This window comes from Coturnix japonica, chromosome Z, assembly GCF_054131305.1.
Source record: "Coturnix japonica strain WE chromosome Z, WE-NBRP24, whole genome shotgun sequence".
Taxonomy (NCBI): Eukaryota; Metazoa; Chordata; class Aves; order Galliformes; family Phasianidae; genus Coturnix; species Coturnix japonica.
This window is the reverse complement of record NC_140702.1, coordinates 49609132-49635394: the sequence shown is the minus strand read 5'-3', so window position 1 is coordinate 49635394 and position 26263 is coordinate 49609132. Positions and strand designations below refer to the sequence as shown.

Sequence of the window (26263 nt, the reverse complement as noted above, 5' to 3'; positions counted from 1 at the left end):
TTTAGAAAAATAGAAAAATTTATTTATAGATAAAAAAATACATATTTAGAAATAGATAAAGAGACACACTTATTTATCTAGAAAAGAAAAAAAAAACGTCTTTTTTGCAGAAGGTGCATTGTCCTTCTTCGACTTGTCGCTAAGGTGAATGAGCTTAGAAGCAATGTCCTGTGGCTTTTCATTCGTCACGCACGCCTTCCCTAAAACCAAGGTACTATTTGCTCGGGCCACAGTGCAGGGCAGTATCGGAACACTAGTCTGGCAGTTGGAAAGCCAGGGCCTTTCACTTCGGCGTTCCGCTTGCTTTTGCCTCTGCTAGGGGACTTCTTCGACTGGGCCCGCTGCTTTTGTCCTTTGGGGCCTACCTCAGCCCAAGATGCCACGGATGTTGCAGACACATACGAGCTGGTAGATTCTTCCTCCTGGGACACTGCGGGCTTCGATGGACTGGCTGAGATAAGGAGGTTCTCACAGCGCTTCAACTTCAGGGAGCGGATGTGCAGCTCCAGGGTCTCGCGCTTCTCATTCAGGAATCGAGACCGACGGATGGGGAAGTATCCGTTAACCAGCTGGGATTTTGATGCCATGGTGCCAGCTGGGCGGGTGCGGGACATCCAACGCTGCCGCCACATGGACTTCCGCACTAACTCAGGTAAGCAGCGAAGCTTTATCTCCAGGCATTTTCTGGCCACGTGCATGGAGAGCTTCCCAAAGGTCTTCGGACCGAGCTGCAGCTTTGAGATGACAGCATGCGCTTTGCTGACGCACTGGCTCCTGGATTTGATGTCAGTCACGCAAAAGCCTGCACAGTCTGTCTGACAGCTGGCATCCTTTATCTTTGATGTGTTGTCTGAGCCAGGAAGCGCTACGGTAGCTGTGGGATGCTCTTGCTCCTTGTCTGCTGCGTGGCTCGGAGGCAAAGCAATCTCTGCCGACTCCTGGGGGCAGCACTGCTTCTGGGGATGCTGCTGTGCCTGAGCCTGGCCCTGGCTGTGAGTCTGAGCCTTCTGCTGGATGGTCTTCCTGGCTTGACCCACGTCCCAGGGCAACAGAATATAGGGGGCGCATGGCATCAGTATGGGGAAATCTCCAGGGCTGGGTACACCACGGTCACTCTTCTGTTTCTTCTTGAGAACGCTGCCTGCAGTGCATTTGCCCTTGGCCTGGGTCTGCCCTGGCTTGATGGGCTTGGGCAGGACATGGCTGCATTGTCTTTCCCGTGCCAGCTGATGGGAGATCAAGAGCAATTTGGGCAGGGCGGCCATGCGCACTTCCAGGCTTTTCCGGGCTATATGGACCGTGAGGGCTCTGTAGGTATCAGCGCACCACAGGCATCCAGTGGGGCAGACTGGCAACAGCTTTGTCTGTGCTCTGCTGGCTACTTTCAAGGAGTCGATGTTGCCTTTTCCAGTGCAGCTTTGGATCTCAGCTGAAGTGCAGCAGTGACATGGCAGGCTGTTCCGCTCCACCAGCTCCTCCAGATCCTTCCAGGCTGCCTGCAGGAAGTCAGGGCCCAGCACAGGCCTGACCTCAGGCAGCTCCGACAGCAGCAGCTGCTGGAGCTCCTGGTCAGCCTTACTGCAGCGGCTCCATGGCTTGCAGTGTTTCTTGGCACCTGTAAAACAGGGAAGGTCACTGAGCCACAGGGCAACAGGAGCTCCAGAGATGCTCTGAGCCAGGCACATCCTTTTTAAATTAAACTATTAAAATTTAGAAGGAACATTGGTGCTGATACATGTGAACGATGAACAGGGCTTAGCTGCTCCCAGAGGCTCAGCCCAGCCTGGAGATGGATGCTCCTGGGCAGGCCTGGGGCATGGGCTGGCCCTCACAGGACCTACCTGGCTTCAGTGCTGCTGCTCGCTGCCACCATTTCCTCAACCGCAAGCGTCGTCTGCCGGCCTGCGGACACACGGACATGGCTCCTGAGTCATGCTCCTGGGTGGTCTCGAAAAACTGCTCCCGACTCCCCCAGCCCCAAATCCCCCAGATGCAAGTCATCCCCACCCTCAAAATATCCCCTACCTGCAGGTTTCGGGCTACAGTGAGCACGATAACTCCGGCCACAAGAAACATGAGGCCGTAGAGAAGGGCAAGGGTTATAAGGACAACGAGAGAGCTGCTGTCAACCATCGCTAAACGCTGGTCACGACCGCAATGGCAGAGGCGGGTCACCTCTCTGAACTCACAGCTTGAGCACGCTGACACCACAATGCTGCCCACCCGCCCTCGGAATTGTGACACGCTGCGGGGCGGAGCCTGAGCATGGGTTCTCTGCCTCCTCGTGCCCACCCCATGCCTGCACTCACCTCGTGCTGGCTGCCATCCTGTTACCAGGACTGCTCTCGGCTTGGGGAAGTATCAGCTGTGGAAGCACAACACACAGAAGTTGTGAAGCATGACCAGAAAAGAAACTGCCTGTAGCCAGTTAATGAGAGAAAGCTTGTGTGCTCGAACACCACATGCTCACTGTATGCTAAGCAATCAGTGGTAGAAGGGCTTTACAGCTTTATTGCTGCAACCAATCAGAGGAATTATGGTTATGAGAATTACTCTTTTTCCAATAAAGTGTCTCTGCTATTCAATCCTGGAGTGGCTGAGTCCGTTTCTCCCAGTAAACAGTGACACCAATGTGATATCGGGACCAGCACAGCGACGCAGAGAGAGACCTCAGCAGGAGCAGGTCAGCTGGACTGACCTGGGATAAAGAAATCGCTGGTCACTGGAGTGGTGAACACAACCGAGGGCAGGATGGGGTAGAGCACATTTGCTGAAGAACAGGCAATTAGCGGACCCCTCCTGCATATCCTCACTAAGAGAGACGTTAAGCATTGTGCTGCAAGGGTCTGCTGGCTGATGGCATCGTTCAAAGCCAATGGATTGTTTGCTACAGCTGGCAATACTGTAGCCAGAATATACTACAACAATATAACAACGGGCTGCAGATGCAATTTGGAAAGCTATAGGACAAGGAGGCTGGGATGCATCTCCTTGGGACTCATAGACTTGTGGATGTTCAGATTCCTCAGGTGCTCATGAACCTCATCTTTGCTTACAGTGAGGATGTAGATTCCAAAACCCCCTCCTACCAAACCCAAAGTTTGAGGGCTGTGTGGTGAGCAGTTATCAGAGAAGAGCGAGGCAAAAAAAGTTGCTGAGTTCCTCATCCTTCTCCTCGTCTGTTGTACAGGCCTGCGTGTGTCACTGACAAGGGGGTTACGCCCTCCTGGATTTTCTTTTTCTGGTTGAGGTACATGTAGAAGAGTTACGTGTTCTTTATGGCATCCCTTGTGGAGTTCAATTCAAGCAGGGTTTTGGCTTTCCTGAGCCTATCAACAGGCTCTGACTGATCAGGTGGCCTATAGTAGACACCGCTCACAAGGCTCCCTTTCCTGCCTTGGTCTCTTAACTGTCACCCATATGACTTCTTTAGGGACAGCTCTTCACATTCTGTTCTTTCCTGTGTAGGTAGCAATGCCCCACTCCTTCCTTCCTCACCTGTGCCTTCTGAACAGCTTGTAGCCACCAATAGGCACACTCCTAACTTGCGGAATAAAACTCTATAATCCAGAGATGGGTTATAAAGCAGGTATGTTTATTCCAGCGCCGGGTGCAAGGGGGATAGCTCCACCAAACTTGCACCCCGAATTGTAAAATCGTGACACAGATATAGGTACATCTAATACAGAGTCAATGATTTCTTGGAATTCTAATACATAGTCAATAGTTCTTGGAATTCTGATACATATTCAATAGTTCTTTAGCATGCAGACCCCCTCTTGTTCTTATCTGGGGGATGCAACTCCTCTTCTGGTATTTACAGTATCTATTCTCCTCCTTGCCTGATGTCGTCCAGTGAGGTCTCACTCCTTATCTGCATCCTCCCTGCTCTCCCAGGCCCCCCGTTTCTTTTACTTGTTACCTTTAAGTTTCCTTTACTTATTTCTATAATCTACCTTTAAGTTTCCCTTCCTTGTTTCTGTAAACTACCTTTAACTATCCCCCTCCTAGCCCCCCTTTCTTCCGAATTCCAGTAGAGCATCTGTTTCCTGCTTCACTGTTCACTCCAGTCAAGATAATCATCCCACCAGGTTTTGGTGACAGCAACTATATTGTGGTTTTACAGGAGCACAGTAGCTTCCAGCTCCTCCAGTTTGTTTCCCAAGCTGTGTGCACTGGTGTAGAAGCTCTTCAGCTGGGTAGCTGGTCTTCTCACTTCCTTAAAGGATAACTCCTTAATTCCTTTTAGGTATTTCCCTTGATTTTCCCCATTGGCTTCTCCTGTTGCCCCAGCACAGAATCACGGAATCACAGAATCACCAGGACTGGAAAAGACCCATGGGATCGCCCAGTCCAACCATCCACCCATCACCAACAGTTCTCACTAAACCACGTCCCTCAGTACAACTTCTCCCGGGTCTAATTCCTGAAAACTCAGCATGACAGGAGATAAGATCCAGAGGTACTGTGTTTATTCTGGGGTTTACGGAGACCTGTAAAAAAACAGTAAGTAAAGAGCAGTGGAGGAAACGGTGCTTTGGAAAGGTGATTTCATGTAGGAGATGCTGGGGAGGGTGCAGAGGTCATCAGATCACTGTGATTTGCCTCCGGAACAGCATCTCTGCTTCCTGCAGGGGAAAACGTGCAAATTTGTCACTGAGACAGGTGCCAAGCACATACCCAGCACACAGCGCTGCTCAAGCACTTTGGTTTTGCAGAGGCTGCTCTTCGTAGATGTCGCGGAGTTCTCTCTAGAGCTCACTCCGTGACTGCGGGAACAAACCCGGGCAGGGAAGGAACAAAAGTACCTCCCCTCTCTAACTGCACGGTGCGGCGGCCAGGCCTGGCCCGGCTACGTGCGCTCGGAGGGAGGGGAAGGGAAGGGAGATTGCCATTGGATCTAGGAAGGAAAAATGAAAAAAAAAAAAAGAACGTTCTGAGAACGAGCGGCAGTTTAATGAACCCAATGACACTAAACGACGAGAGAGTTTCAACAAAGAGAAAAAAACTATGTCCCAATCTCACCGGCGGGCTGTGGGAGGCTGAAAGGTACCTCCCATCCGGTGCTGTCCCCTCCCCCCATGCCCATTTAAGGCACCGAAAAGAAAAGCAAAGAGTGGAGGGAAGGGGGTCTGGACCATGCTCTCAGCCCAGGATTTCAATTCTGGGATGCTCCTGTGTGGAGCAGGGTGTCAGTCCCTTCCAGTGCAGGATATTCTGTGATTCTTTAATTCTTAACAGTAACATTATCATGAAGTCGTTCTTTTCACCTTGCATTAGTTCCTGGTTTGTGGAAGTTTCTTCAAGCTACCTAATACTTATGACACGGTGAATCAGTTCGCCTCTGCTGGTGTCCTGGTTTCAGCTGACGGCCTGTTCCTGGTGCTGTGGGAGCCTGCAGTCCCCTTGCAGTGTCAGGACTTGGTGCTGTGCCTCCAGATGGGTCACAGAGCCCCAAGCTGCACCCAGGGCACGGCCACAGGGGAGGAGAAGCTCCAGCCAACTTGCCGGGGCTTCTCCTTGTCATGAATTAGACCAGTCCGGGGCGGGGGGAGGGGGGGAAGCGGCGTAAACAGGAGCGGCGCAAGCAGGAGCCGCAGGGGCGCTTACAAAACCCGGCAGCCCGCTCGACCCCGCTCCCGCACAGCGCCCCTCAGCAACATCCACCTTCCCAAACATTCACAAACTTTCTACAACCAACACAACGAACGAACATTTACAAACTTTTTACAATCCTCATCTGCACGTCCTCCTGTGCAACAGCACAGCTTCCATCCTGAGCCCATCTCCCCCCTCAATCCCCAGGAGGGCCCCCGTAGAGAAAGCTCTTAGGCACTTACTTTAGAAAAATAGAAAAATTTATTTATAGATAAAAAAATACATATTTAGAAATAGATAAAGAGACACACTTATTTATCTAGAAAAGAAAAAAAAAACGTCTTTTTTGCAGAAGGTGCATTGTCCTTCTTCGACTTGTCGCTAAGGTGAATGAGCTTAGAAGCAATGTCCTGTGGCTTTTCATTCGTCACGCACGCCTTCCCTAAAACCAAGGTACTATTTGCTCGGGCCACAGTGCAGGGCAGTATCGGAACACTAGTCTGGCAGTTGGAAAGCCAGGGCCTTTCACTTCGGCGTTCCGCTTGCTTTTGCCTCTGCTAGGGGACTTCTTCGACTGGGCCCGCTGCTTTTGTCCTTTGGGGCCTACCTCAGCCCAAGATGCCACGGATGTTGCAGACACATACGAGCTGGTAGATTCTTCCTCCTGGGACACTGCGGGCTTCGATGGACTGCCTGAGATAAGGAGGTTCTCACAGCGCTTCAACTTCAGGGAGCGGATGTGCAGCTCCAGGGTCTCGCGCTTCTCATTCAGGAATCGAGACCGACGGATGGGGAAGTATCCGTTAACCAGCTGGGATTTTGATGCCATGGTGCCAGCTGGGCGGGTGCGGGACATCCAACGCTGCCGCCACATGGACTTCCGCACTAACTCAGGTAAGCAGCGAAGCTTTATCTCCAGGCATTTTCTGGCCACGTGCATGGAGAGCTTCCCAAAGGTCTTCGGACCGAGCTGCAGCTTTGAGATGACAGCATGCGCTTTGCTGACGCACTGGCTCCTGGATTTGATGTCAGTCACGCAAAAGCCTGCACAGTCTGTCTGACAGCTGGCATCCTTTATCTTTGATGTGTTGTCTGAGCCAGGAAGCGCTACGGTAGCTGTGGGATGCTCTTGCTCCTTGTCTGCTGCGTGGCTCGGAGGCAAAGCAATCTCTGCCGACTCCTGGGGGCAGCACTGCTTCTGGGGATGCTGCTGTGCCTGAGCCTGGCCCTGGCTGTGAGTCTGAGCCTTCTGCTGGATGGTCTTCCTGGCTTGACCCACGTCCCAGGGCAACAGAATATAGGGGGCGCATGGCATCAGTATGGGGAAATCTCCAGGGCTGGGTACACCACGGTCACTCTTCTGTTTCTTCTTGAGAACGCTGCCTGCAGTGCATTTGCCCTTGGCCTGGGTCTGCCCTGGCTTGATGGGCTTGGGCAGGACATGGCTGCATTGTCTTTCCCGTGCCAGCTGATGGGAGATCAAGAGCAATTTGGGCAGGGCGGCCATGCGCACTTCCAGGCTTCTCCGGGCTATATGGACCGTGAGGGCTCTGTAGGTATCAGCGCACCACAGGCATCCAGTGGGGCAGACTGGCAACAGCTTTGTCTGTGCTCTGCTGGCTACTTTCAAGGAGTCGATGTTGCCTTTTCCAGTGCAGCTTTGGATCTCAGCTGAAGTGCAGCAGTGACATGGCAGGCTGTTCCGCTCCACCAGCTCCTCCAGATCCTTCCAGGCTGCCTGCAGGAAGTCAGGGCCCAGCACAGGCCTGACCTCAGGCAGCTCCGACAGCAGCAGCTGCTGGAGCTCCTGGTCAGCCTTACTGCAGCGGCTCCATGGCTTGCAGTGTTTCTTGGCACCTGTAAAACAGGGAAGGTCACTGAGCCACAGGGCAACAGGAGCTCCAGAGATGCTCTGAGCCAGGCACATCCTTTTTAAATTAAACTATTAAAATTTAGAAGGAACATTGGTGCTGATACATGTGAACGATGAACAGGGCTTAGCTGCTCCCAGAGGCTCAGCCCAGCCTGGAGATGGATGCTCCTGGGCAGGCCTGGGGCATGGGCTGGCCCTCACAGGACCTACCTGGCTTCAGTGCTGCTGCTCGCTGCCACCATTTCCTCAACCGCAAGCGTCGTCTGCCGGCCTGCGGACACACGGACATGGCTCCTGAGTCATGCTCCTGGGTGGTCTCGAAAAACTGCTCCCGACTCCCCCAGCCCCAAATCCCCCAGATGCAAGTCATCCCCACCCTCAAAATATCCCCTACCTGCAGGTTTCGGGCTACAGTGAGCACGATAACTCCGGCCACAAGAAACATGAGGCCGTAGAGAAGGGCAAGGGTTATAAGGACAACGAGAGAGCTGCTGTCAACCATCGCTAAACGCTGGTCACGACCGCAATGGCAGAGGCGGGTCACCTCTCTGAACTCACAGCTTGAGCACGATGACACCACAATGCTGCCCACCCGCCCTCGGAATTGTGACACGCTGCGGGGCGGAGCCTGAGCATGGGTTCTCTGCCTCCTCGTGCCCACCCCATGCCTGCACTCACCTCGTGCTGGCTGCCATCCTGTTACCAGGACTGCTCTCGGCTTGGGGAAGTATCAGCTGTGGAAGCACAACACACAGAAGTTGTGAAGCATGACCAGAAAAGAAACTGCCTGTAGCCAGTTAATGAGAGAAAGCTTGTGTGCTCGAACACCACATGCTCACTGTATGCTAAGCAATCAGTGGTAGAAGGGCTTTACAGCTTTATTGCTGCAACCAATCAGAGGAATTATGGTTATGAGAATTACTCTTTTTCCAATAAAGTGTCTCTGCTATTCAATCCTGGAGTGGCTGAGTCCGTTTCTCCCAGTAAACAGTGACACCAATGTGATATCGGGACCAGCACAGCGACGCAGAGAGAGACCTCAGCAGGAGCGGGTCAGCTGGACTGACCTGGGATAAAGAAATCGCTGGTCACTGGAGTGGTGAACACAACCGAGGGCAGGATGGGGTAGAGCACATTTGCTGAAGAACAGGCAATTAGCGGACCCCTCCTGCATATCCTCACTAAGAGAGACGTTAAGCATTGTGCTGCAAGGGTCTGCTGGCTGATGGCATCGTTCAAAGCCAATGGATTGTTTGCTACAGCTGGCAATACTGTAGCCAGAATATACTACAACAATATAACAACGGGCTGCAGATGCAATTTGGAAAGCTATAGGACAAGGAGGCTGGGATGCATCTCCTTGGGACTCATAGACTTGTGGATGTTCAGATTCCTCAGGTGCTCATGAACCTCATCTTTGCTTACAGTGAGGATGTAGATTCCAAAACCCCCTCCTACCAAACCCAAAGTTTGAGGGCTGTGTGGTGAGCAGTTATCAGAGAAGAGCGAGGCAAAAAAAGTTGCTGAGTTCCTCATCCTTCTCCTCGTCTGTTGTACAGGCCTGCGTGTGTCACTGACAAGGGGGTTACGCCCTCCTGGATTTTCTTTTTCTGGTTGAGGTACATGTAGAAGAGTTACGTGTTCTTTATGGCATCCCTTGTGGAGTTCAATTCAAGCAGGGTTTTGGCTTTCCTGAGCCTATCAACAGGCTCTGACTGATCAGGTGGCCTATAGTAGACACCGCTCACAAGGCTCCCTTTCCTGCCTTGGTCTCTTAACTGTCACCCATATGACTTCTTTAGGGACAGCTCTTCACATTCTGTTCTTTCCTGTGTAGGTAGCAATGCCCCACTCCTTCCTTCCTCACCTGTGCCTTCTGAACAGCTTGTAGCCACCAATAGGCACACTCCTAACTTGCGGAATAAAACTCTATAATCCAGAGATGGGTTATAAAGCAGGTATGTTTATTCCAGCGCCGGGTGCAAGGGGGATAGCTCCACCAAACTTGCACCCCGAATTGTAAAATCGTGACACAGATATAGGTACATCTAATACAGAGTCAATGATTTCTTGGAATTCTAATACATAGTCAATAGTTCTTGGAATTCTGATACATATTCAATAGTTCTTTAGCATGCAGACCCCCTCTTGTTCTTATCTGGGGGATGCAACTCCTCTTCTGGTATTTACAGTATCTATTCTCCTCCTTGCCTGATGTCGTCCAGTGAGGTCTCACTCCTTATCTGCATCCTCCCTGCTCTCCCAGGCCCCCCGTTTCTTTTACTTGTTACCTTTAAGTTTCCTTTACTTATTTCTATAATCTACCTTTAAGTTTCCCTTCCTTGTTTCTGTAAACTACCTTTAACTATCCCCCTCCTAGCCCCCCTTTCTTCCGAATTCCAGTAGAGCATCTGTTTCCTGCTTCACTGTTCACTCCAGTCAAGATAATCATCCCACCAGGTTTTGGTGACAGCAACTATATTGTGGTTTTACAGGAGCACAGTAGCTTCCAGCTCCTCCAGTTTGTTTCCCAAGCTGTGTGCACTGGTGTAGAAGCTCTTCAGCTGGGTAGCTGGTCTTCTCACTTCCTTAAAGGATAACTCCTTAATTCCTTTTAGGTATTTCCCTTGATTTTCCCCATTGGCTTCTCCTGTTGCCCCAGCACAGAATCACGGAATCACAGAATCACCAGGACTGGAAAAGACCCATGGGATCGCCCAGTCCAACCATCCACCCATCACCAACAGTTCTCACTAAACCATGTCCCTCAGTACAACTTCTCCCGGGTCTAATTCCTGAAAACTCAGCATGACAGGAGATAAGATCCAGAGGTACTGTGTTTATTCTGGGGTTTAAGGAGACCTGTAAAAAAACAGTAAGTAAAGAGCAGTGGAGGAAACGGTGCTTTGGAAAGGTGATTTCATGTAGGAGATGCTGGGGAGGGTGCAGAGGTCATCAGATCACTGTGATTTGCCTCCGGAACAGCATCTCTGCTTCCTGCAGGGGAAAACGTGCAAATTTGTCACTGAGACAGGTGCCAAGCACATACCCAGCACACAGCGCTGCTCAAGCACTTTGGTTTTGCAGAGGCTGCTCTTCGTAGATGTCGCGGAGTTCTCTCTAGAGCTCACTCCGTGACTGCGGGAACAAACCCGGGCAGGGAAGGAACAAAAGTACCTCCCCTCTCTAACTGCACGGTGCGGCGGCCAGGCCTGGCCCGGCTACGTGCGCTCGGAGGGAGGGGAAGGGAAGGGAGATTGCCATTGGATCTAGGAAGGAAAAATGAAAAAAAAAAAAAGAACGTTCTGAGAACGAGCGGCAGTTTAATGAACCCAATGACACTAAACGACGAGAGAGTTTCAACAAAGAGAAAAAAACTATGTCCCAATCTCACCGGCGGGCTGTGGGAGGCTGAAAGGTACCTCCCATCCGGTGCTGTCCCCTCCCCCCATGCCCATTTAAGGCACCGAAAAGAAAAGCAAAGAGTGGAGGGAAGGGGGTCTGGACCATGCTCTCAGCCCAGGATTTCAATTCTGGGATGCTCCTGTGTGGAGCAGGGTGTCAGTCCCTTCCAGTGCAGGATATTCTGTGATTCTTTAATTCTTAACAGTAACATTATCATGAAGTCGTTCTTTTCACCTTGCATTAGTTCCTGGTTTGTGGAAGTTTCTTCAAGCTACCTAATACTTATGACACGGTGAATCAGTTCGCCTCTGCTGGTGTCCTGGTTTCAGCTGACGGCCTGTTCCTGGTGCTGTGGGAGCCTGCAGTCCCCTTGCAGTGTCAGGACTTGGTGCTGTGCCTCCAGATGGGTCACAGAGCCCCAAGCTGCACCCAGGGCACGGCCACAGGGGAGGAGAAGCTCCAGCCAACTTGCCGGGGCTTCTCCTTGTCATGAATTAGACCAGTCCGGGGCGGGGGGAGGGGGGGAAGCGGCGTAAACAGGAGCGGCGCAAGCAGGAGCCGCAGGGGCGGTTACAAAACCCGGCAGCCCGCTCGACCCCGCTCCCGCACAGCGCCCCTCAGCAACATCCACCTTCCCAAACATTCACAAACTTTCTACAACCAACACAACGAACGAACATTTACAAACTTTTTACAATCCTCATCTGCACGTCCTCCTGTGCAACAGCACAGCTTCCATCCTGAGCCCATCTCCCCCCTCAATCCCCAGGAGGGCCCCCGTAGAGAAAGCTCTTAGGCACTTACTTTAGAAAAATAGAAAAATTTATTTATAGATAAAAAAATACATATTTAGAAATAGATAAAGAGACACACTTATTTATCTAGAAAAGAAAAAAAAAACGTCTTTTTTGCAGAAGGTGCATTGTCCTTCTTCGACTTGTCGCTAAGGTGAATGAGCTTAGAAGCAATGTCCTGTGGCTTTTCATTCGTCACGCACGCCTTCCCTAAAACCAAGGTACTATTTGCTCGGGCCACAGTGCAGGGCAGTATCGGAACACTAGTCTGGCAGTTGGAAAGCCAGGGCCTTTCACTTCGGCGTTCCGCTTGCTTTTGCCTCTGCTAGGGGACTTCTTCGACTGGGCCCGCTGCTTTTGTCCTTTGGGGCCTACCTCAGCCCAAGATGCCACGGATGTTGCAGACACATACGAGCTGGTAGATTCTTCCTCCTGGGACACTGCGGGCTTCGATGGACTGGCTGAGATAAGGAGGTTCTCACAGCGCTTCAACTTCAGGGAGCGGATGTGCAGCTCCAGGGTCTCGCGCTTCTCATTCAGGAATCGAGACCGACGGATGGGGAAGTATCCGTTAACCAGCTGGGATTTTGATGCCATGGTGCCAGCTGGGCGGGTGCGGGACATCCAACGCTGCCGCCACATGGACTTCCGCACTAACTCAGGTAAGCAGCGAAGCTTTATCTCCAGGCATTTTCTGGCCACGTGCATGGAGAGCTTCCCAAAGGTCTTCGGACCGAGCTGCAGCTTTGAGATGACAGCATGCGCTTTGCTGACGCACTGGCTCCTGGATTTGATGTCAGTCACGCAAAAGCCTGCACAGTCTGTCTGACAGCTGGCATCCTTTATCTTTGATGTGTTGTCTGAGCCAGGAAGCGCTACGGTAGCTGTGGGATGCTCTTGCTCCTTGTCTGCTGCGTGGCTCGGAGGCAAAGCAATCTCTGCCGACTCCTGGGGGCAGCACTGCTTCTGGGGATGCTGCTGTGCCTGAGCCTGGCCCTGGCTGTGAGTCTGAGCCTTCTGCTGGATGGTCTTCCTGGCTTGACCCACGTCCCAGGGCAACAGAATATAGGGGGCGCATGGCATCAGTATGGGGAAATCTCCAGGGCTGGGTACACCACGGTCACTCTTCTGTTTCTTCTTGAGAACGCTGCCTGCAGTGCATTTGCCCTTGGCCTGGGTCTGCCCTGGCTTGATGGGCTTGGGCAGGACATGGCTGCATTGTCTTTCCCGTGCCAGCTGATGGGAGATCAAGAGCAATTTGGGCAGGGCGGCCATGCGCACTTCCAGGCTTTTCCGGGCTATATGGACCGTGAGGGCTCTGTAGGTATCAGCGCACCACAGGCATCCAGTGGGGCAGACTGGCAACAGCTTTGTCTGTGCTCTGCTGGCTACTTTCAAGGAGTCGATGTTGCCTTTTCCAGTGCAGCTTTGGATCTCAGCTGAAGTGCAGCAGTGACATGGCAGGCTGTTCCGCTCCACCAGCTCCTCCAGATCCTTCCAGGCTGCCTGCAGGAAGTCAGGGCCCAGCACAGGCCTGACCTCAGGCAGCTCCGACAGCAGCAGCTGCTGGAGCTCCTGGTCAGCCTTACTGCAGCGCCTCCATGGCTTGCAGTGTTTCTTGGCACCTGTAAAACAGGGAAGGTCACTGAGCCACAGGGCAACAGGAGCTCCAGAGATGCTCTGAGCCAGGCACATCCTTTTTAAATTAAACTATTAAAATTTAGAAGGAACATTGGTGCTGATACATGTGAACGATGAACAGGGCTTAGCTGCTCCCAGAGGCTCAGCCCAGCCTGGAGATGGATGCTCCTGGGCAGGCCTGGGGCATGGGCTGGCCCTCACAGGACCTACCTGGCTTCAGTGCTGCTGCTCGCTGCCACCATTTCCTCAACCGCAAGCGTCGTCTGCCGGCCTGCGGACACACGGACATGGCTCCTGAGTCATGCTCCTGGGTGGTCTCGAAAAACTGCTCCCGACTCCCCCAGCCCCAAATCCCCCAGATGCAAGTCATCCCCACCCTCAAAATATCCCCTACCTGCAGGTTTCGGGCTACAGTGAGCACGATAACTCCGGCCACAAGAAACATGAGGCCGTAGAGAAGGGCAAGGGTTATAAGGACAACGAGAGAGCTGCTGTCAACCATCGCTAAACGCTGGTCACGACCGCAATGGCAGAGGCGGGTCACCTCTCTGAACTCACAGCTTGAGCACGATGACACCACAATGCTGCCCACCCGCCCTCGGAATTGTGACACGCTGCGGGGCGGAGCCTGAGCATGGGTTCTCTGCCTCCTCGTGCCCACCCCATGCCTGCACTCACCTCGTGCTGGCTGCCATCCTGTTACCAGGACTGCTCTCGGCTTGGGGAAGTATCAGCTGTGGAAGCACAACACACAGAAGTTGTGAAGCATGACCAGAAAAGAAACTGCCTGTAGCCAGTTAATGAGAGAAAGCTTGTGTGCTCGAACACCACATGCTCACTGTATGCTAAGCAATCAGTGGTAGAAGGGCTTTACAGCTTTATTGCTGCAACCAATCAGAGGAATTATGGTTATGAGAATTACTCTTTTTCCAATAAAGTGTCTCTGCTATTCAATCCTGGAGTGGCTGAGTCCGTTTCTCCCAGTAAACAGTGACACCAATGTGATATCGGGACCAGCACAGCGACGCAGAGAGAGACCTCAGCAGGAGCAGGTCAGCTGGACTGACCTGGGATAAAGAAATCGCTGGTCACTGGAGTGGTGAACACAACCGAGGGCAGGATGGGGTAGAGCACATTTGCTGAAGAACAGGCAATTAGCGGACCCCTCCTGCATATCCTCACTAAGAGAGACGTTAAGCATTGTGCTGCAAGGGTCTGCTGGCTGATGGCATCGTTCAAAGCCAATGGATTGTTTGCTACAGCTGGCAATACTGTAGCCAGAATATACTACAACAATATAACAACGGGCTGCAGATGCAATTTGGAAAGCTATAGGACAAGGAGGCTGGGATGCATCTCCTTGGGACTCATAGACTTGTGGATGTTCAGATTCCTCAGGTGCTCATGAACCTCATCTTTGCTTACAGTGAGGATGTAGATTCCAAAACCCCCTCCTACCAAACCCAAAGTTTGAGGGCTGTGTGGTGAGCAGTTATCAGAGAAGAGCGAGGCAAAAAAAGTTGCTGAGTTCCTCATCCTTCTCCTCGTCTGTTGTACAGGCCTGCGTGTGTCACTGACAAGGGGGTTACGCCCTCCTGGATTTTCTTTTTCTGGTTGAGGTACATGTAGAAGAGTTACGTGTTCTTTATGGCATCCCTTGTGGAGTTCAATTCAAGCAGGGTTTTGGCTTTCCTGAGCCTATCAACAGGCTCTGACTGATCAGGTGGCCTATAGTAGACACCGCTCACAAGGCTCCCTTTCCTGCCTTGGTCTCTTAACTGTCACCCATATGACTTCTTTAGGGACAGCTCTTCACATTCTGTTCTTTCCTGTGTAGGTAGCAATGCCCCACTCCTTCCTTCCTCACCTGTGCCTTCTGAACAGCTTGTAGCCACCAATAGGCACACTCCTAACTTGCGGAATAAAACTCTATAATCCAGAGATGGGTTATAAAGCAGGTATGTTTATTCCAGCGCCGGGTGCAAGGGGGATAGCTCCACCAAACTTGCACCCCGAATTGTAAAATCGTGACACAGATATAGGTACATCTAATACAGAGTCAATGATTTCTTGGAATTCTAATACATAGTCAATAGTTCTTGGAATTCTGATACATATTCAATAGTTCTTTAGCATGCAGACCCCCTCTTGTTCTTATCTGGGGGATGCAACTCCTCTTCTGGTATTTACAGTATCTATTCTCCTCCTTGCCTGATGTCGTCCAGTGAGGTCTCACTCCTTATCTGCATCCTCCCTGCTCTCCCAGGCCCCCCGTTTCTTTTACTTGTTACCTTTAAGTTTCCTTTACTTATTTCTATAATCTACCTTTAAGTTTCCCTTCCTTGTTTCTGTAAACTACCTTTAACTATCCCCCTCCTAGCCCCCCTTTCTTCCGAATTCCAGTAGAGCATCTGTTTCCTGCTTCACTGTTCACTCCAGTCAAGATAATCATCCCACCAGGTTTTGGTGACAGCAACTATATTGTGGTTTTACAGGAGCACAGTAGCTTCCAGCTCCTCCAGTTTGTTTCCCAAGCTGTGTGCACTGGTGTAGAAGCTCTTCAGCTGGGTAGCTGGTCTTCTCACTTCCTTAAAGGATAACTCCTTAATTCCTTTTAGGTATTTCCCTTGATTTTCCCCATTGGCTTCTCCTGTTGCCCCAGCACAGAATCACGGAATCACAGAATCACCAGGACTGGAAAAGACCCATGGGATCGCCCAGTCCAACCATCCACCCATCACCAACAGTTCTCACTAAACCATGTCCCTCAGTACAACTTCTCCCGGGTCTAATTCCTGAAAACTCAGCATGACAGGAGATAAGATCCAGAGGTACTGTGTTTATTCTGGGGTTTAAGGAGACCTGTAAAAAAACAGTAAGTAAAGAGCAGTGGAGGAAACGGTGCTTTGGAAAGGTGATTTCATGTAGGAGATGCTGGGGAGGGTGCAGAGGTCATCAGATCACTGTGATTTGCCTCCGGAACAGCATCTCTGCTTCCTGCAGGGGAAAACGTGCAAATTTGTCACTGAGACAGGTGCCAAGCACATACCCAGCACACAGCGCTGCTCAAGCACTTTGGTTTTGCAGAGGCTGCTCTTCGTAGATGTCGCGGAGTTCTCTCTAGAGCTCACTCCGTGACTGCGGGAACAAACCCGGGCAGGGAAGGAACAAAAGTACCTCCCCTCTCTAACTGCACGGTGCGGCGGCCAGGCCTGGCCCGGCTACGTGCGCTCGGAGGGAGGGGAAGGGAAGGGAGATTGCCATTGGATCTAGGAAGGAAAAATGAAAAAAAAAAAAAGAACGTTCTGAGAACGAGCGGCAGTTTAATGAACCCAATGACACTAAACGACGAGAGAGTTTCAACAAAGAGAAAAAAACTATGTCCCAATCTCACCGGCGGGCTGTGGGAGGCTGAAAGGTACCTCCCATCCGGTGCTGTCCCCTCCCCCCATGCCCATTTAAGGCACCGAAAAGAAAAGCAAAGAGTGGAGGGAAGGGGGTCTGGACCATGCTCTCAGCCCAGGATTTCAATTCTGGGATGCTCCTGTGTGGAGCAGGGTGTCAGTCCCTTCCAGTGCAGGATATTCTGTGATTCTTTAATTCTTAACAGTAACATTATCATGAAGTCGTTCTTTTCACCTTGCATTAGTTCCTGGTTTGTGGAAGTTTCTTCAAGCTACCTAATACTTATGACACGGTGAATCAGTTCGCCTCTGCTGGTGTCCTGGTTTCAGCTGACGGCCTGTTCCTGGTGCTGTGGGAGCCTGCAGTCCCCTTGCAGTGTCAGGACTTGGTGCTGTGCCTCCAGATGGGTCACAGAGCCCCAAGCTGCACCCAGGGCACGGCCACAGGGGAGGAGAAGCTCCAGCCAACTTGCCGGGGCTTCTCCTTGTCATGAATTAGACCAGTCCGGGGCGGGGGGAGGGGGGGAAGCGGCGTAAACAGGAGCGGCGCAAGCAGGAGCCGCAGGGGCGCTTACAAAACCCGGCAGCCCGCTCGACCCCGCTCCCGCACAGCGCCCCTCAGCAACATCCACCTTCCCAAACATTCACAAACTTTCTACAACCAACACAACGAACGAACATTTACAAACTTTTTACAATCCTCATCTGCACGTCCTCCTGTGCAACAGCACAGCTTCCATCCTGAGCCCATCTCCCCCCTCAATCCCCAGGAGGGCCCCCGTAGAGAAAGCTCTTAGGCACTTACTTTAGAAAAATAGAAAAATTTATTTATAGATAAAAAAATACATATTTAGAAATAGATAAAGAGACACACTTATTTATCTAGAAAAGAAAAAAAAAACGTCTTTTTTGCAGAAGGTGCATTGTCCTTCTTCGACTTGTCGCTAAGGTGAATGAGCTTAGAAGCAATGTCCTGTGGCTTTTCATTCGTCACGCACGCCTTCCCTAAAACCAAGGTACTATTTGCTCGGGCCACAGTGCAGGGCAGTATCGGAACACTAGTCTGGCAGTTGGAAAGCCAGGGCCTTTCACTTCGGCGTTCCGCTTGCTTTTGCCTCTGCTAGGGGACTTCTTCGACTGGGCCCGCTGCTTTTGTCCTTTGGGGCCTACCTCAGCCCAAGATGCCACGGATGTTGCAGACACATACGAGCTGGTAGATTCTTCCTCCTGGGACACTGCGGGCTTCGATGGACTGCCTGAGATAAGGAGGTTCTCACAGCGCTTCAACTTCAGGGAGCGGATGTGCAGCTCCAGGGTCTCGCGCTTCTCATTCAGGAATCGAGACCGACGGATGGGGAAGTATCCGTTAACCAGCTGGGATTTTGATGCCATGGTGCCAGCTGGGCGGGTGCGGGACATCCAACGCTGCCGCCACATGGACTTCCGCACTAACTCAGGTAAGCAGCGAAGCTTTATCTCCAGGCATTTTCTGGCCACGTGCATGGAGAGCTTCCCAAAGGTCTTCGGACCGAGCTGCAGCTTTGAGATGACAGCATGCGCTTTGCTGACGCACTGGCTCCTGGATTTGATGTCAGTCACGCAAAAGCCTGCACAGTCTGTCTGACAGCTGGCATCCTTTATCTTTGATGTGTTGTCTGAGCCAGGAAGCGCTACGGTAGCTGTGGGATGCTCTTGCTCCTTGTCTGCTGCGTGGCTCGGAGGCAAAGCAATCTCTGCCGACTCCTGGGGGCAGCACTGCTTCTGGGGATGCTGCTGTGCCTGAGCCTGGCCCTGGCTGTGAGTCTGAGCCTTCTGCTGGATGGTCTTCCTGGCTTGACCCACGTCCCAGGGCAACAGAATATAGGGGGCGCATGGCATCAGTATGGGGAAATCTCCAGGGCTGGGTACACCACGGTCACTCTTCTGTTTCTTCTTGAGAACGCTGCCTGCAGTGCATTTGCCCTTGGCCTGGGTCTGCCCTGGCTTGATGGGCTTGGGCAGGACATGGCTGCATTGTCTTTCCCGTGCCAGCTGATGGGAGATCAAGAGCAATTTGGGCAGGGCGGCCATGCGCACTTCCAGGCTTTTCCGGGCTATATGGACCGTGAGGGCTCTGTAGGTATCAGCGCACCACAGGCATCCAGTGGGGCAGACTGGCAACAGCTTTGTCTGTGCTCTGCTGGCTACTTTCAAGGAGTCGATGTTGCCTTTTCCAGTGCAGCTTTGGATCTCAGCTGAAGTGCAGCAGTGACATGGCAGGCTGTTCCGCTCCACCAGCTCCTCCAGATCCTTCCAGGCTGCCTGCAGGAAGTCAGGGCCCAGCACAGGCCTGACCTCAGGCAGCTCCGACAGCAGCAGCTGCTGGAGCTCCTGGTCAGCCTTACTGCAGCGGCTCCATGGCTTGCAGTGTTTCTTGGCACCTGTAAAACAGGGAAGGTCACTGAGCCACAGGGCAACAGGAGCTCCAGAGATGCTCTGAGCCAGGCACATCCTTTTTAAATTAAACTATTAAAATTTAGAAGGAACATTGGTGCTGATACATGTGAACGATGAACAGGGCTTAGCTGCTCCCAGAGGCTCAGCCCAGCCTGGAGATGGATGCTCCTGGGCAGGCCTGGGGCATGGGCTGGCCCTCACAGGACCTACCTGGCTTCAGTGCTGCTGCTCGCTGCCACCATTTCCTCAACCGCAAGCGTCGTCTGCCGGCCTGCGGACACACGGACATGGCTCCTGAGTCATGCTCCTGGGTGGTCTCGAAAAACTGCTCCCGACTCCCCCAGCCCCAAATCCCCCAGATGCAAGTCATCCCCACCCTCAAAATATCCCCTACCTGCAGGTTTCGGGCTACAGTGAGCACGATAACTCCGGCCACAAGAAACATGAGGCCGTAGAGAAGGGCAAGGGTTATAAGGACAACGAGAGAGCTGCTGTCAACCATCGCTAAACGCTGGTCACGACCGCAATGGCAGAGGCGGGTCACCTCTCTGAACTCACAGCTTGAGCACGATGACACCACAATGCTGCCCACCCGCCCTCGGAATTGTGACACGCTGCGGGGCGGAGCCTGAGCATGGGTTCTCTGCCTCCTCGTGCCCACCCCATGCCTGCACTCACCTCGTGCTGGCTGCCATCCTGTTACCAGGACTGCTCTCGGCTTGGGGAAGTATCAGCTGTGGAAGCACAACACACAGAAGTTGTGAAGCATGACCAGAAAAGAAACTGCCTGTAGCCAGTTAATGAGAGAAAGCTTGTGTGCTCGAACACCACATGCTCACTGTATGCTAAGCAATCAGTGGTAGAAGGGCTTTACAGCTTTATTGCTGCAACCAATCAGAGGAATTATGGTTATGAGAATTACTCTTTTTCCAATAAAGTGTCTCTGCTATTCAATCCTGGAGTGGCTGAGTCCGTTTCTCCCAGTAAACAGTGACACCAATGTGATATCGGGACCAGCACAGCGACGCAGAGAGAGACCTCAGCAGGAGCGGGTCAGCTGGACTGACCTGGGATAAAGAAATCGCTGGTCATTGGAGTGGTGAACACAACCGAGGGCAGGATGGGGTAGAGCACATTTGCTGAAGAACAGGCAATTAGCGGACCCCTCCTGCATATCCTCACTAAGAGAGACGTTAAGCATTGTGCTGCAAGGGTCTGCTGGCTGATGGCATCGTTCAAAGCCAATGGATTGTTTGCTACAGCTGGCAATACTGTAGCCAGAATATACTACAACAATATAACAACGGGCTGCAGATGCAATTTGGAAAGCTATAGGACAAGGAGGCTGGGATGCATCTCCTTGGGACTCATAGACTTGTGGATGTTCAGATTCCTCAGGTGCTCATGAACCTCATCTTTGCTTACAGTGAGGATGTAGATTCCGAAACCCCCTCCTACCAAACCCAAAGTTTGAGGGCTGTGTGGTGAGCAGTTATCAGAGAAGAGCGAGGCAAAAAAAGTTGCTGAGTTCCTCATCCTTCTCCTCGTCTGTTGTACAGGCCTGCGTGTGTCACTGACAAGGGGGTTACGCCCTCCTGGATTTTCTTTTTCTGGTTGAGGTACATGTAGAAGAGTTACGTGTTCTTTATGGCATCCCTTGTGGAGTTCAATTCAAGCAGGGTTTTGGCTTTCCTGAGCCTATCAACAGGCTCTGACTGATCAGGTGGCCTATAGTAGACACCGCTCACAAGGCTCCCTTTCCTGCCTTGGTCTCTTAACTGTCACCCATATGACTTCTTTAGGGACAGCTCTTCACATTCTGTTCTTTCCTGTGTAGGTAGCAATGCCCCACTCCTTCCTTCCTCACCTGTGCCTTCTGAACAGCTTGTAGCCACCAATAGGCACACTCCTAACTTGCGGAATAAAACTCTATAATCCAGAGATGGGTTATAAAGCAGGTATGTTTATTCCAGCGCCGGGTGCAAGGGGGATAGCTCCACCAAACTTGCACCCCGAATTGTAAAATCGTGACACAGATATAGGTACATCTAATACAGAGTCAATGATTTCTTGGAATTCTAATACATAGTCAATAGTTCTTGGAATTCTGATACATATTCAATAGTTCTTTAGCATGCAGACCCCCTCTTGTTCTTATCTGGGGGATGCAACTCCTCTTCTGGTATTTACAGTATCTATTCTCCTCCTTGCCTGATGTCGTCCAGTGAGGTCTCACTCCTTATCTGCATCCTCCCTGCTCTCCCAGGCCCCCCGTTTCTTTTACTTGTTACCTTTAAGTTTCCTTTACTTATTTCTATAATCTACCTTTAAGTTTCCCTTCCTTGTTTCTGTAAACTACCTTTAACTATCCCCCTCCTAGCCCCCCTTTCTTCCGAATTCCAGTAGAGCATCTGTTTCCTGCTTCACTGTTCACTCCAGTCAAGATAATCATCCCACCAGGTTTTGGTGACAGCAACTATATTGTGGTTTTACAGGAGCACAGTAGCTTCCAGCTCCTCCAGTTTGTTTCCCAAGCTGTGTGCACTGGTGTAGAAGCTCTTCAGCTGGGTAGCTGGTCTTCTCACTTCCTTAAAGGATAACTCCTTAATTCCTTTTAGGTATTTCCCTTGATTTTCCCCATTGGCTTCTCCTGTTGCCCCAGCACAGAATCACGGAATCACAGAATCACCAGGACTGGAAAAGACCCATGGGATCGCCCAGTCCAACCATCCACCCATCACCAACAGTTCTCACTAAACCACGTCCCTCAGTACAACTTCTCCCGGGTCTAATTCCTGAAAACTCAGCATGACAGGAGATAAGATCCAGAGGTACTGTGTTTATTCTGGGGTTTACGGAGACCTGTAAAAAAACAGTAAGTAAAGAGCAGTGGAGGAAACGGTGCTTTGGAAAGGTGATTTCATGTAGGAGATGCTGGGGAGGGTGCAGAGGTCATCAGATCACTGTGATTTGCCTCCGGAACAGCATCTCTGCTTCCTGCAGGGGAAAACGTGCAAATTTGTCACTGAGACAGGTGCCAAGCACATACCCAGCACACAGCGCTGCTCAAGCACTTTGGTTTTGCAGAGGCTGCTCTTCGTAGATGTCGCGGAGTTCTCTCTAGAGCTCACTCCGTGACTGCGGGAACAAACCCGGGCAGGGAAGGAACAAAAGTACCTCCCCTCTCTAACTGCACGGTGCGGCGGCCAGGCCTGGCCCGGCTACGTGCGCTCGGAGGGAGGGGAAGGGAAGGGAGATTGCCATTGGATCTAGGAAGGAAAAATGAAAAAAAAAAAAAGAACGTTCTGAGAACGAGCGGCAGTTTAATGAACCCAATGACACTAAACGACGAGAGAGTTTCAACAAAGAGAAAAAAACTATGTCCCAATCTCACCGGCGGGCTGTGGGAGGCTGAAAGGTACCTCCCATCCGGTGCTGTCCCCTCCCCCCATGCCCATTTAAGGCACCGAAAAGAAAAGCAAAGAGTGGAGGGAAGGGGGTCTGGACCATGCTCTCAGCCCAGGATTTCAATTCTGGGATGCTCCTGTGTGGAGCAGGGTGTCAGTCCCTTCCAGTGCAGGATATTCTGTGATTCTTTAATTCTTAACAGTAACATTATCATGAAGTCGTTCTTTTCACCTTGCATTAGTTCCTGGTTTGTGGAAGTTTCTTCAAGCTACCTAATACTTATGACACGGTGAATCAGTTCGCCTCTGCTGGTGTCCTGGTTTCAGCTGACGGCCTGTTCCTGGTGCTGTGGGAGCCTGCAGTCCCCTTGCAGTGTCAGGACTTGGTGCTGTGCCTCCAGATGGGTCACAGAGCCCCAAGCTGCACCCAGGGCACGGCCACAGGGGAGGAGAAGCTCCAGCCAACTTGCCGGGGCTTCTCCTTGTCATGAATTAGACCAGTCCGGGGCGGGGGGAGGGGGGGAAGCGGCGTAAACAGGAGCGGCGCAAGCAGGAGCCGCAGGGGCGCTTACAAAACCCGGCAGCCCGCTCGACCCCGCTCCCGCACAGCGCCCCTCAGCAACATCCACCTTCCCAAACATTCACAAACTTTCTACAACCAACACAACGAACGAACATTTACAAACTTTTTACAATCCTCATCTGCACGTCCTCCTGTGCAACAGCACAGCTTCCATCCTGAGCCCATCTCCCCCCTCAATCCCCAGGAGGGCCCCCGTAGAGAAAGCTCTTAGGCACTTACTTTAGAAAAATAGAAAAATTTATTTATAGATAAAAAAATACATATTTAGAAATAGATAAAGAGACACACTTATTTATCTAGAAAAGAAAAAAAAAACGTCTTTTTTGCAGAAGGTGCATTGTCCTTCTTCGACTTGTCGCTAAGGTGAATGAGCTTAGAAGCAATGTCCTGTGGCTTTTCATTCGTCACGCACGCCTTCCCTAAAACCAAGGTACTATTTGCTCGGGCCACAGTGCAGGGCAGTATCGGAACACTAGTCTGGCAGTTGGAAAGCCAGGGCCTTTCACTTCGGCGTTCCGCTTGCTTTTGCCTCTGCTAGGGGACTTCTTCGACTGGGCCCGCTGCTTTTGTCCTTTGGGGCCTACCTCAGCCCAAGATGCCACGGATGTTGCAGACACATACGAGCTGGTAGATTCTTCCTCCTGGGACACTGCGGGCTTCGATGGACTGGCTGAGATAAGGAGGTTCTCACAGCGCTTCAACTTCAGGGAGCGGATGTGCAGCTCCAGGGTCTCGCGCTTCTCATTCAGGAATCGAGACCGACGGATGGGGAAGTATCCGTTAACCAGCTGGGATTTTGATGCCATGGTGCCAGCTGGGCGGGTGCGGGACATCCAACGCTGCCGCCACATGGACTTCCGCACTAACTCAGGTAAGCAGCGAAGCTTTATCTCCAGGCATTTTCTGGCCACGTGCATGGAGAGCTTCCCAAAGGTCTTCGGACCGAGCTGCAGCTTTGAGATGACAGCATGCGCTTTGCTGACGCACTGGCTCCTGGATTTGATGTCAGTCACGCAAAAGCCTGCACAGTCTGTCTGACAGCTGGCATCCTTTATCTTTGATGTGTTGTCTGAGCCAGGAAGCGCTACGGTAGCTGTGGGATGCTCTTGCTCCTTGTCTGCTGCGTGGCTCGGAGGCAAAGCAATCTCTGCCGACTCCTGGGGGCAGCACTGCTTCTGGGGATGCTGCTGTGCCTGAGCCTGGCCCTGGCTGTGAGTCTGAGCCTTCTGCTGGATGGTCTTCCTGGCTTGACCCACGTCCCAGGGCAACAGAATATAGGGGGCGCATGGCATCAGTATGGGGAAATCTCCAGGGCTGGGTACACCACGGTCACTCTTCTGTTTCTTCTTGAGAACGCTGCCTGCAGTGCATTTGCCCTTGGCCTGGGTCTGCCCTGGCTTGATGGGCTTGGGCAGGACATGGCTGCATTGTCTTTCCCGTGCCAGCTGATGGGAGATCAAGAGCAATTTGGGCAGGGCGGCCATGCGCACTTCCAGGCTTCTCCGGGCTATATGGACCGTGAGGGCTCTGTAGGTATCAGCGCACCACAGGCATCCAGTGGGGCAGACTGGCAACAGCTTTGTCTGTGCTCTGCTGGCTACTTTCAAGGAGTCGATGTTGCCTTTTCCAGTGCAGCTTTGGATCTCAGCTGAAGTGCAGCAGTGACATGGCAGGCTGTTCCGCTCCACCAGCTCCTCCAGATCCTTCCAGGCTGCCTGCAGGAAGTCAGGGCCCAGCACAGGCCTGACCTCAGGCAGCTCCGACAGCAGCAGCTGCTGGAGCTCCTGGTCAGCCTTACTGCAGCGGCTCCATGGCTTGCAGTGTTTCTTGGCACCTGTAAAACAGGGAAGGTCACTGAGCCACAGGGCAACAGGAGCTCCAGAGATGCTCTGAGCCAGGCACATCCTTTTTAAATTAAACTATTAAAATTTAGAAGGAACATTGGTGCTGATACATGTGAACGATGAACAGGGCTTAGCTGCTCCCAGAGGCTCAGCCCAGCCTGGAGATGGATGCTCCTGGGCAGGCCTGGGGCATGGGCTGGCCCTCACAGGACCTACCTGGCTTCAGTGCTGCTGCTCGCTGCCACCATTTCCTCAACCGCAAGCGTCGTCTGCCGGCCTGCGGACACACGGACATGGCTCCTGAGTCATGCTCCTGGGTGGTCTCGAAAAACTGCTCCCGACTCCCCCAGCCCCAAATCCCCCAGATGCAAGTCATCCCCACCCTCAAAATATCCCCTACCTGCAGGTTTCGGGCTACAGTGAGCACGATAACTCCGGCCACAAGAAACATGAGGCCGTAGAGAAGGGCAAGGGTTATAAGGACAACGAGAGAGCTGCTGTCAACCATCGCTAAACGCTGGTCACGACCGCAATGGCAGAGGCGGGTCACCTCTCTGAACTCACAGCTTGAGCACGATGACACCACAATGCTGCCCACCCGCCCTCGGAATTGTGACACGCTGCGGGGCGGAGCCTGAGCATGGGTTCTCTGCCTCCTCGTGCCCACCCCATGCCTGCACTCACCTCGTGCTGGCTGCCATCCTGTTACCAGGACTGCTCTCGGCTTGGGGAAGTATCAGCTGTGGAAGCACAACACACAGAAGTTGTGAAGCATGACCAGAAAAGAAACTGCCTGTAGCCAGTTAATGAGAGAAAGCTTGTGTGCTCGAACACCACATGCTCACTGTATGCTAAGCAATCAGTGGTAGAAGGGCTTTACAGCTTTATTGCTGCAACCAATCAGAGGAATTATGGTTATGAGAATTACTCTTTTTCCAATAAAGTGTCTCTGCTATTCAATCCTGGAGTGGCTGAGTCCGTTTCTCCCAGTAAACAGTGACACCAATGTGATATCGGGACCAGCACAGCGACGCAGAGAGAGACCTCAGCAGGAGCGGGTCAGCTGGACTGACCTGGGATAAAGAAATCGCTGGTCACTGGAGTGGTGAACACAACCGAGGGCAGGATGGGGTAGAGCACATTTGCTGAAGAACAGGCAATTAGCGGACCCCTCCTGCATATCCTCACTAAGAGAGACGTTAAGCATTGTGCTGCAAGGGTCTGCTGGCTGATGGCATCGTTCAAAGCCAATGGATTGTTTGCTACAGCTGGCAATAC

At 52.0% G+C, this 26263-nt stretch overlaps 4 protein-coding genes across 4 annotated transcripts; all 4 read right to left on the bottom strand.

Moving 5' to 3' along the window:
• LOC146754024 (uncharacterized) lies at positions 1 to 2637 on the bottom strand. The gene is made up of 2 exons (XM_085528074.1): positions 2310 to 2637; positions 1 to 1902 (listed from the first exon to the last, which is right to left on the bottom strand). The coding sequence occupies exon 2, from the start codon at positions 1683 to 1685 to the stop codon at positions 201 to 203; it is 1485 nt and encodes a 494-aa protein (XP_085384200.1). The 5' UTR covers positions 1686 to 1902; positions 2310 to 2637; the 3' UTR covers positions 1 to 200.
• Positions 2638 to 5840: 3203 nt separating this feature from the next.
• On the bottom strand, positions 5841 to 8521 carry LOC146754023 (uncharacterized). The gene is made up of 2 exons (XM_085528075.1): positions 8150 to 8521; positions 5841 to 7742 (listed from the first exon to the last, which is right to left on the bottom strand). The coding sequence occupies exon 2, from the start codon at positions 7523 to 7525 to the stop codon at positions 6041 to 6043; it is 1485 nt and encodes a 494-aa protein (XP_085384201.1). The 5' UTR covers positions 7526 to 7742; positions 8150 to 8521; the 3' UTR covers positions 5841 to 6040.
• An 8999-nt stretch (positions 8522 to 17520) lies between these two features.
• LOC146754022 (uncharacterized) lies at positions 17521 to 20324 on the bottom strand. The gene is made up of 2 exons (XM_085530095.1): positions 19830 to 20324; positions 17521 to 19422 (listed from the first exon to the last, which is right to left on the bottom strand). The coding sequence occupies exon 2, from the start codon at positions 19203 to 19205 to the stop codon at positions 17721 to 17723; it is 1485 nt and encodes a 494-aa protein (XP_085386221.1). The 5' UTR covers positions 19206 to 19422; positions 19830 to 20324; the 3' UTR covers positions 17521 to 17720.
• A 3036-nt stretch (positions 20325 to 23360) lies between these two features.
• LOC146754021 (uncharacterized) lies at positions 23361 to 26041 on the bottom strand. Its single transcript, XM_085530092.1, has 2 exons — positions 25670 to 26041; positions 23361 to 25262 (listed from the first exon to the last, which is right to left on the bottom strand). Exon 2 carries the CDS (start codon positions 25043 to 25045, stop codon positions 23561 to 23563), a length of 1485 nt encoding a protein of 494 aa, XP_085386218.1. The 5' UTR covers positions 25046 to 25262; positions 25670 to 26041; the 3' UTR covers positions 23361 to 23560.
• Positions 26042 to 26263: the final 222 nt, after the last annotated feature.

Coding starts and splice junctions, on each gene's coding strand:
- LOC146754024 (XM_085528074.1), bottom strand. CDS start 1,685: ATGTGCCTGGCTCAGAGCATCTCTGGAGCTCCTGTTGCCCTGTGGCTC.
- LOC146754023 (XM_085528075.1), bottom strand. CDS start 7,525: ATGTGCCTGGCTCAGAGCATCTCTGGAGCTCCTGTTGCCCTGTGGCTC.
- LOC146754022 (XM_085530095.1), bottom strand. CDS start 19,205: ATGTGCCTGGCTCAGAGCATCTCTGGAGCTCCTGTTGCCCTGTGGCTC.
- LOC146754021 (XM_085530092.1), bottom strand. CDS start 25,045: ATGTGCCTGGCTCAGAGCATCTCTGGAGCTCCTGTTGCCCTGTGGCTC.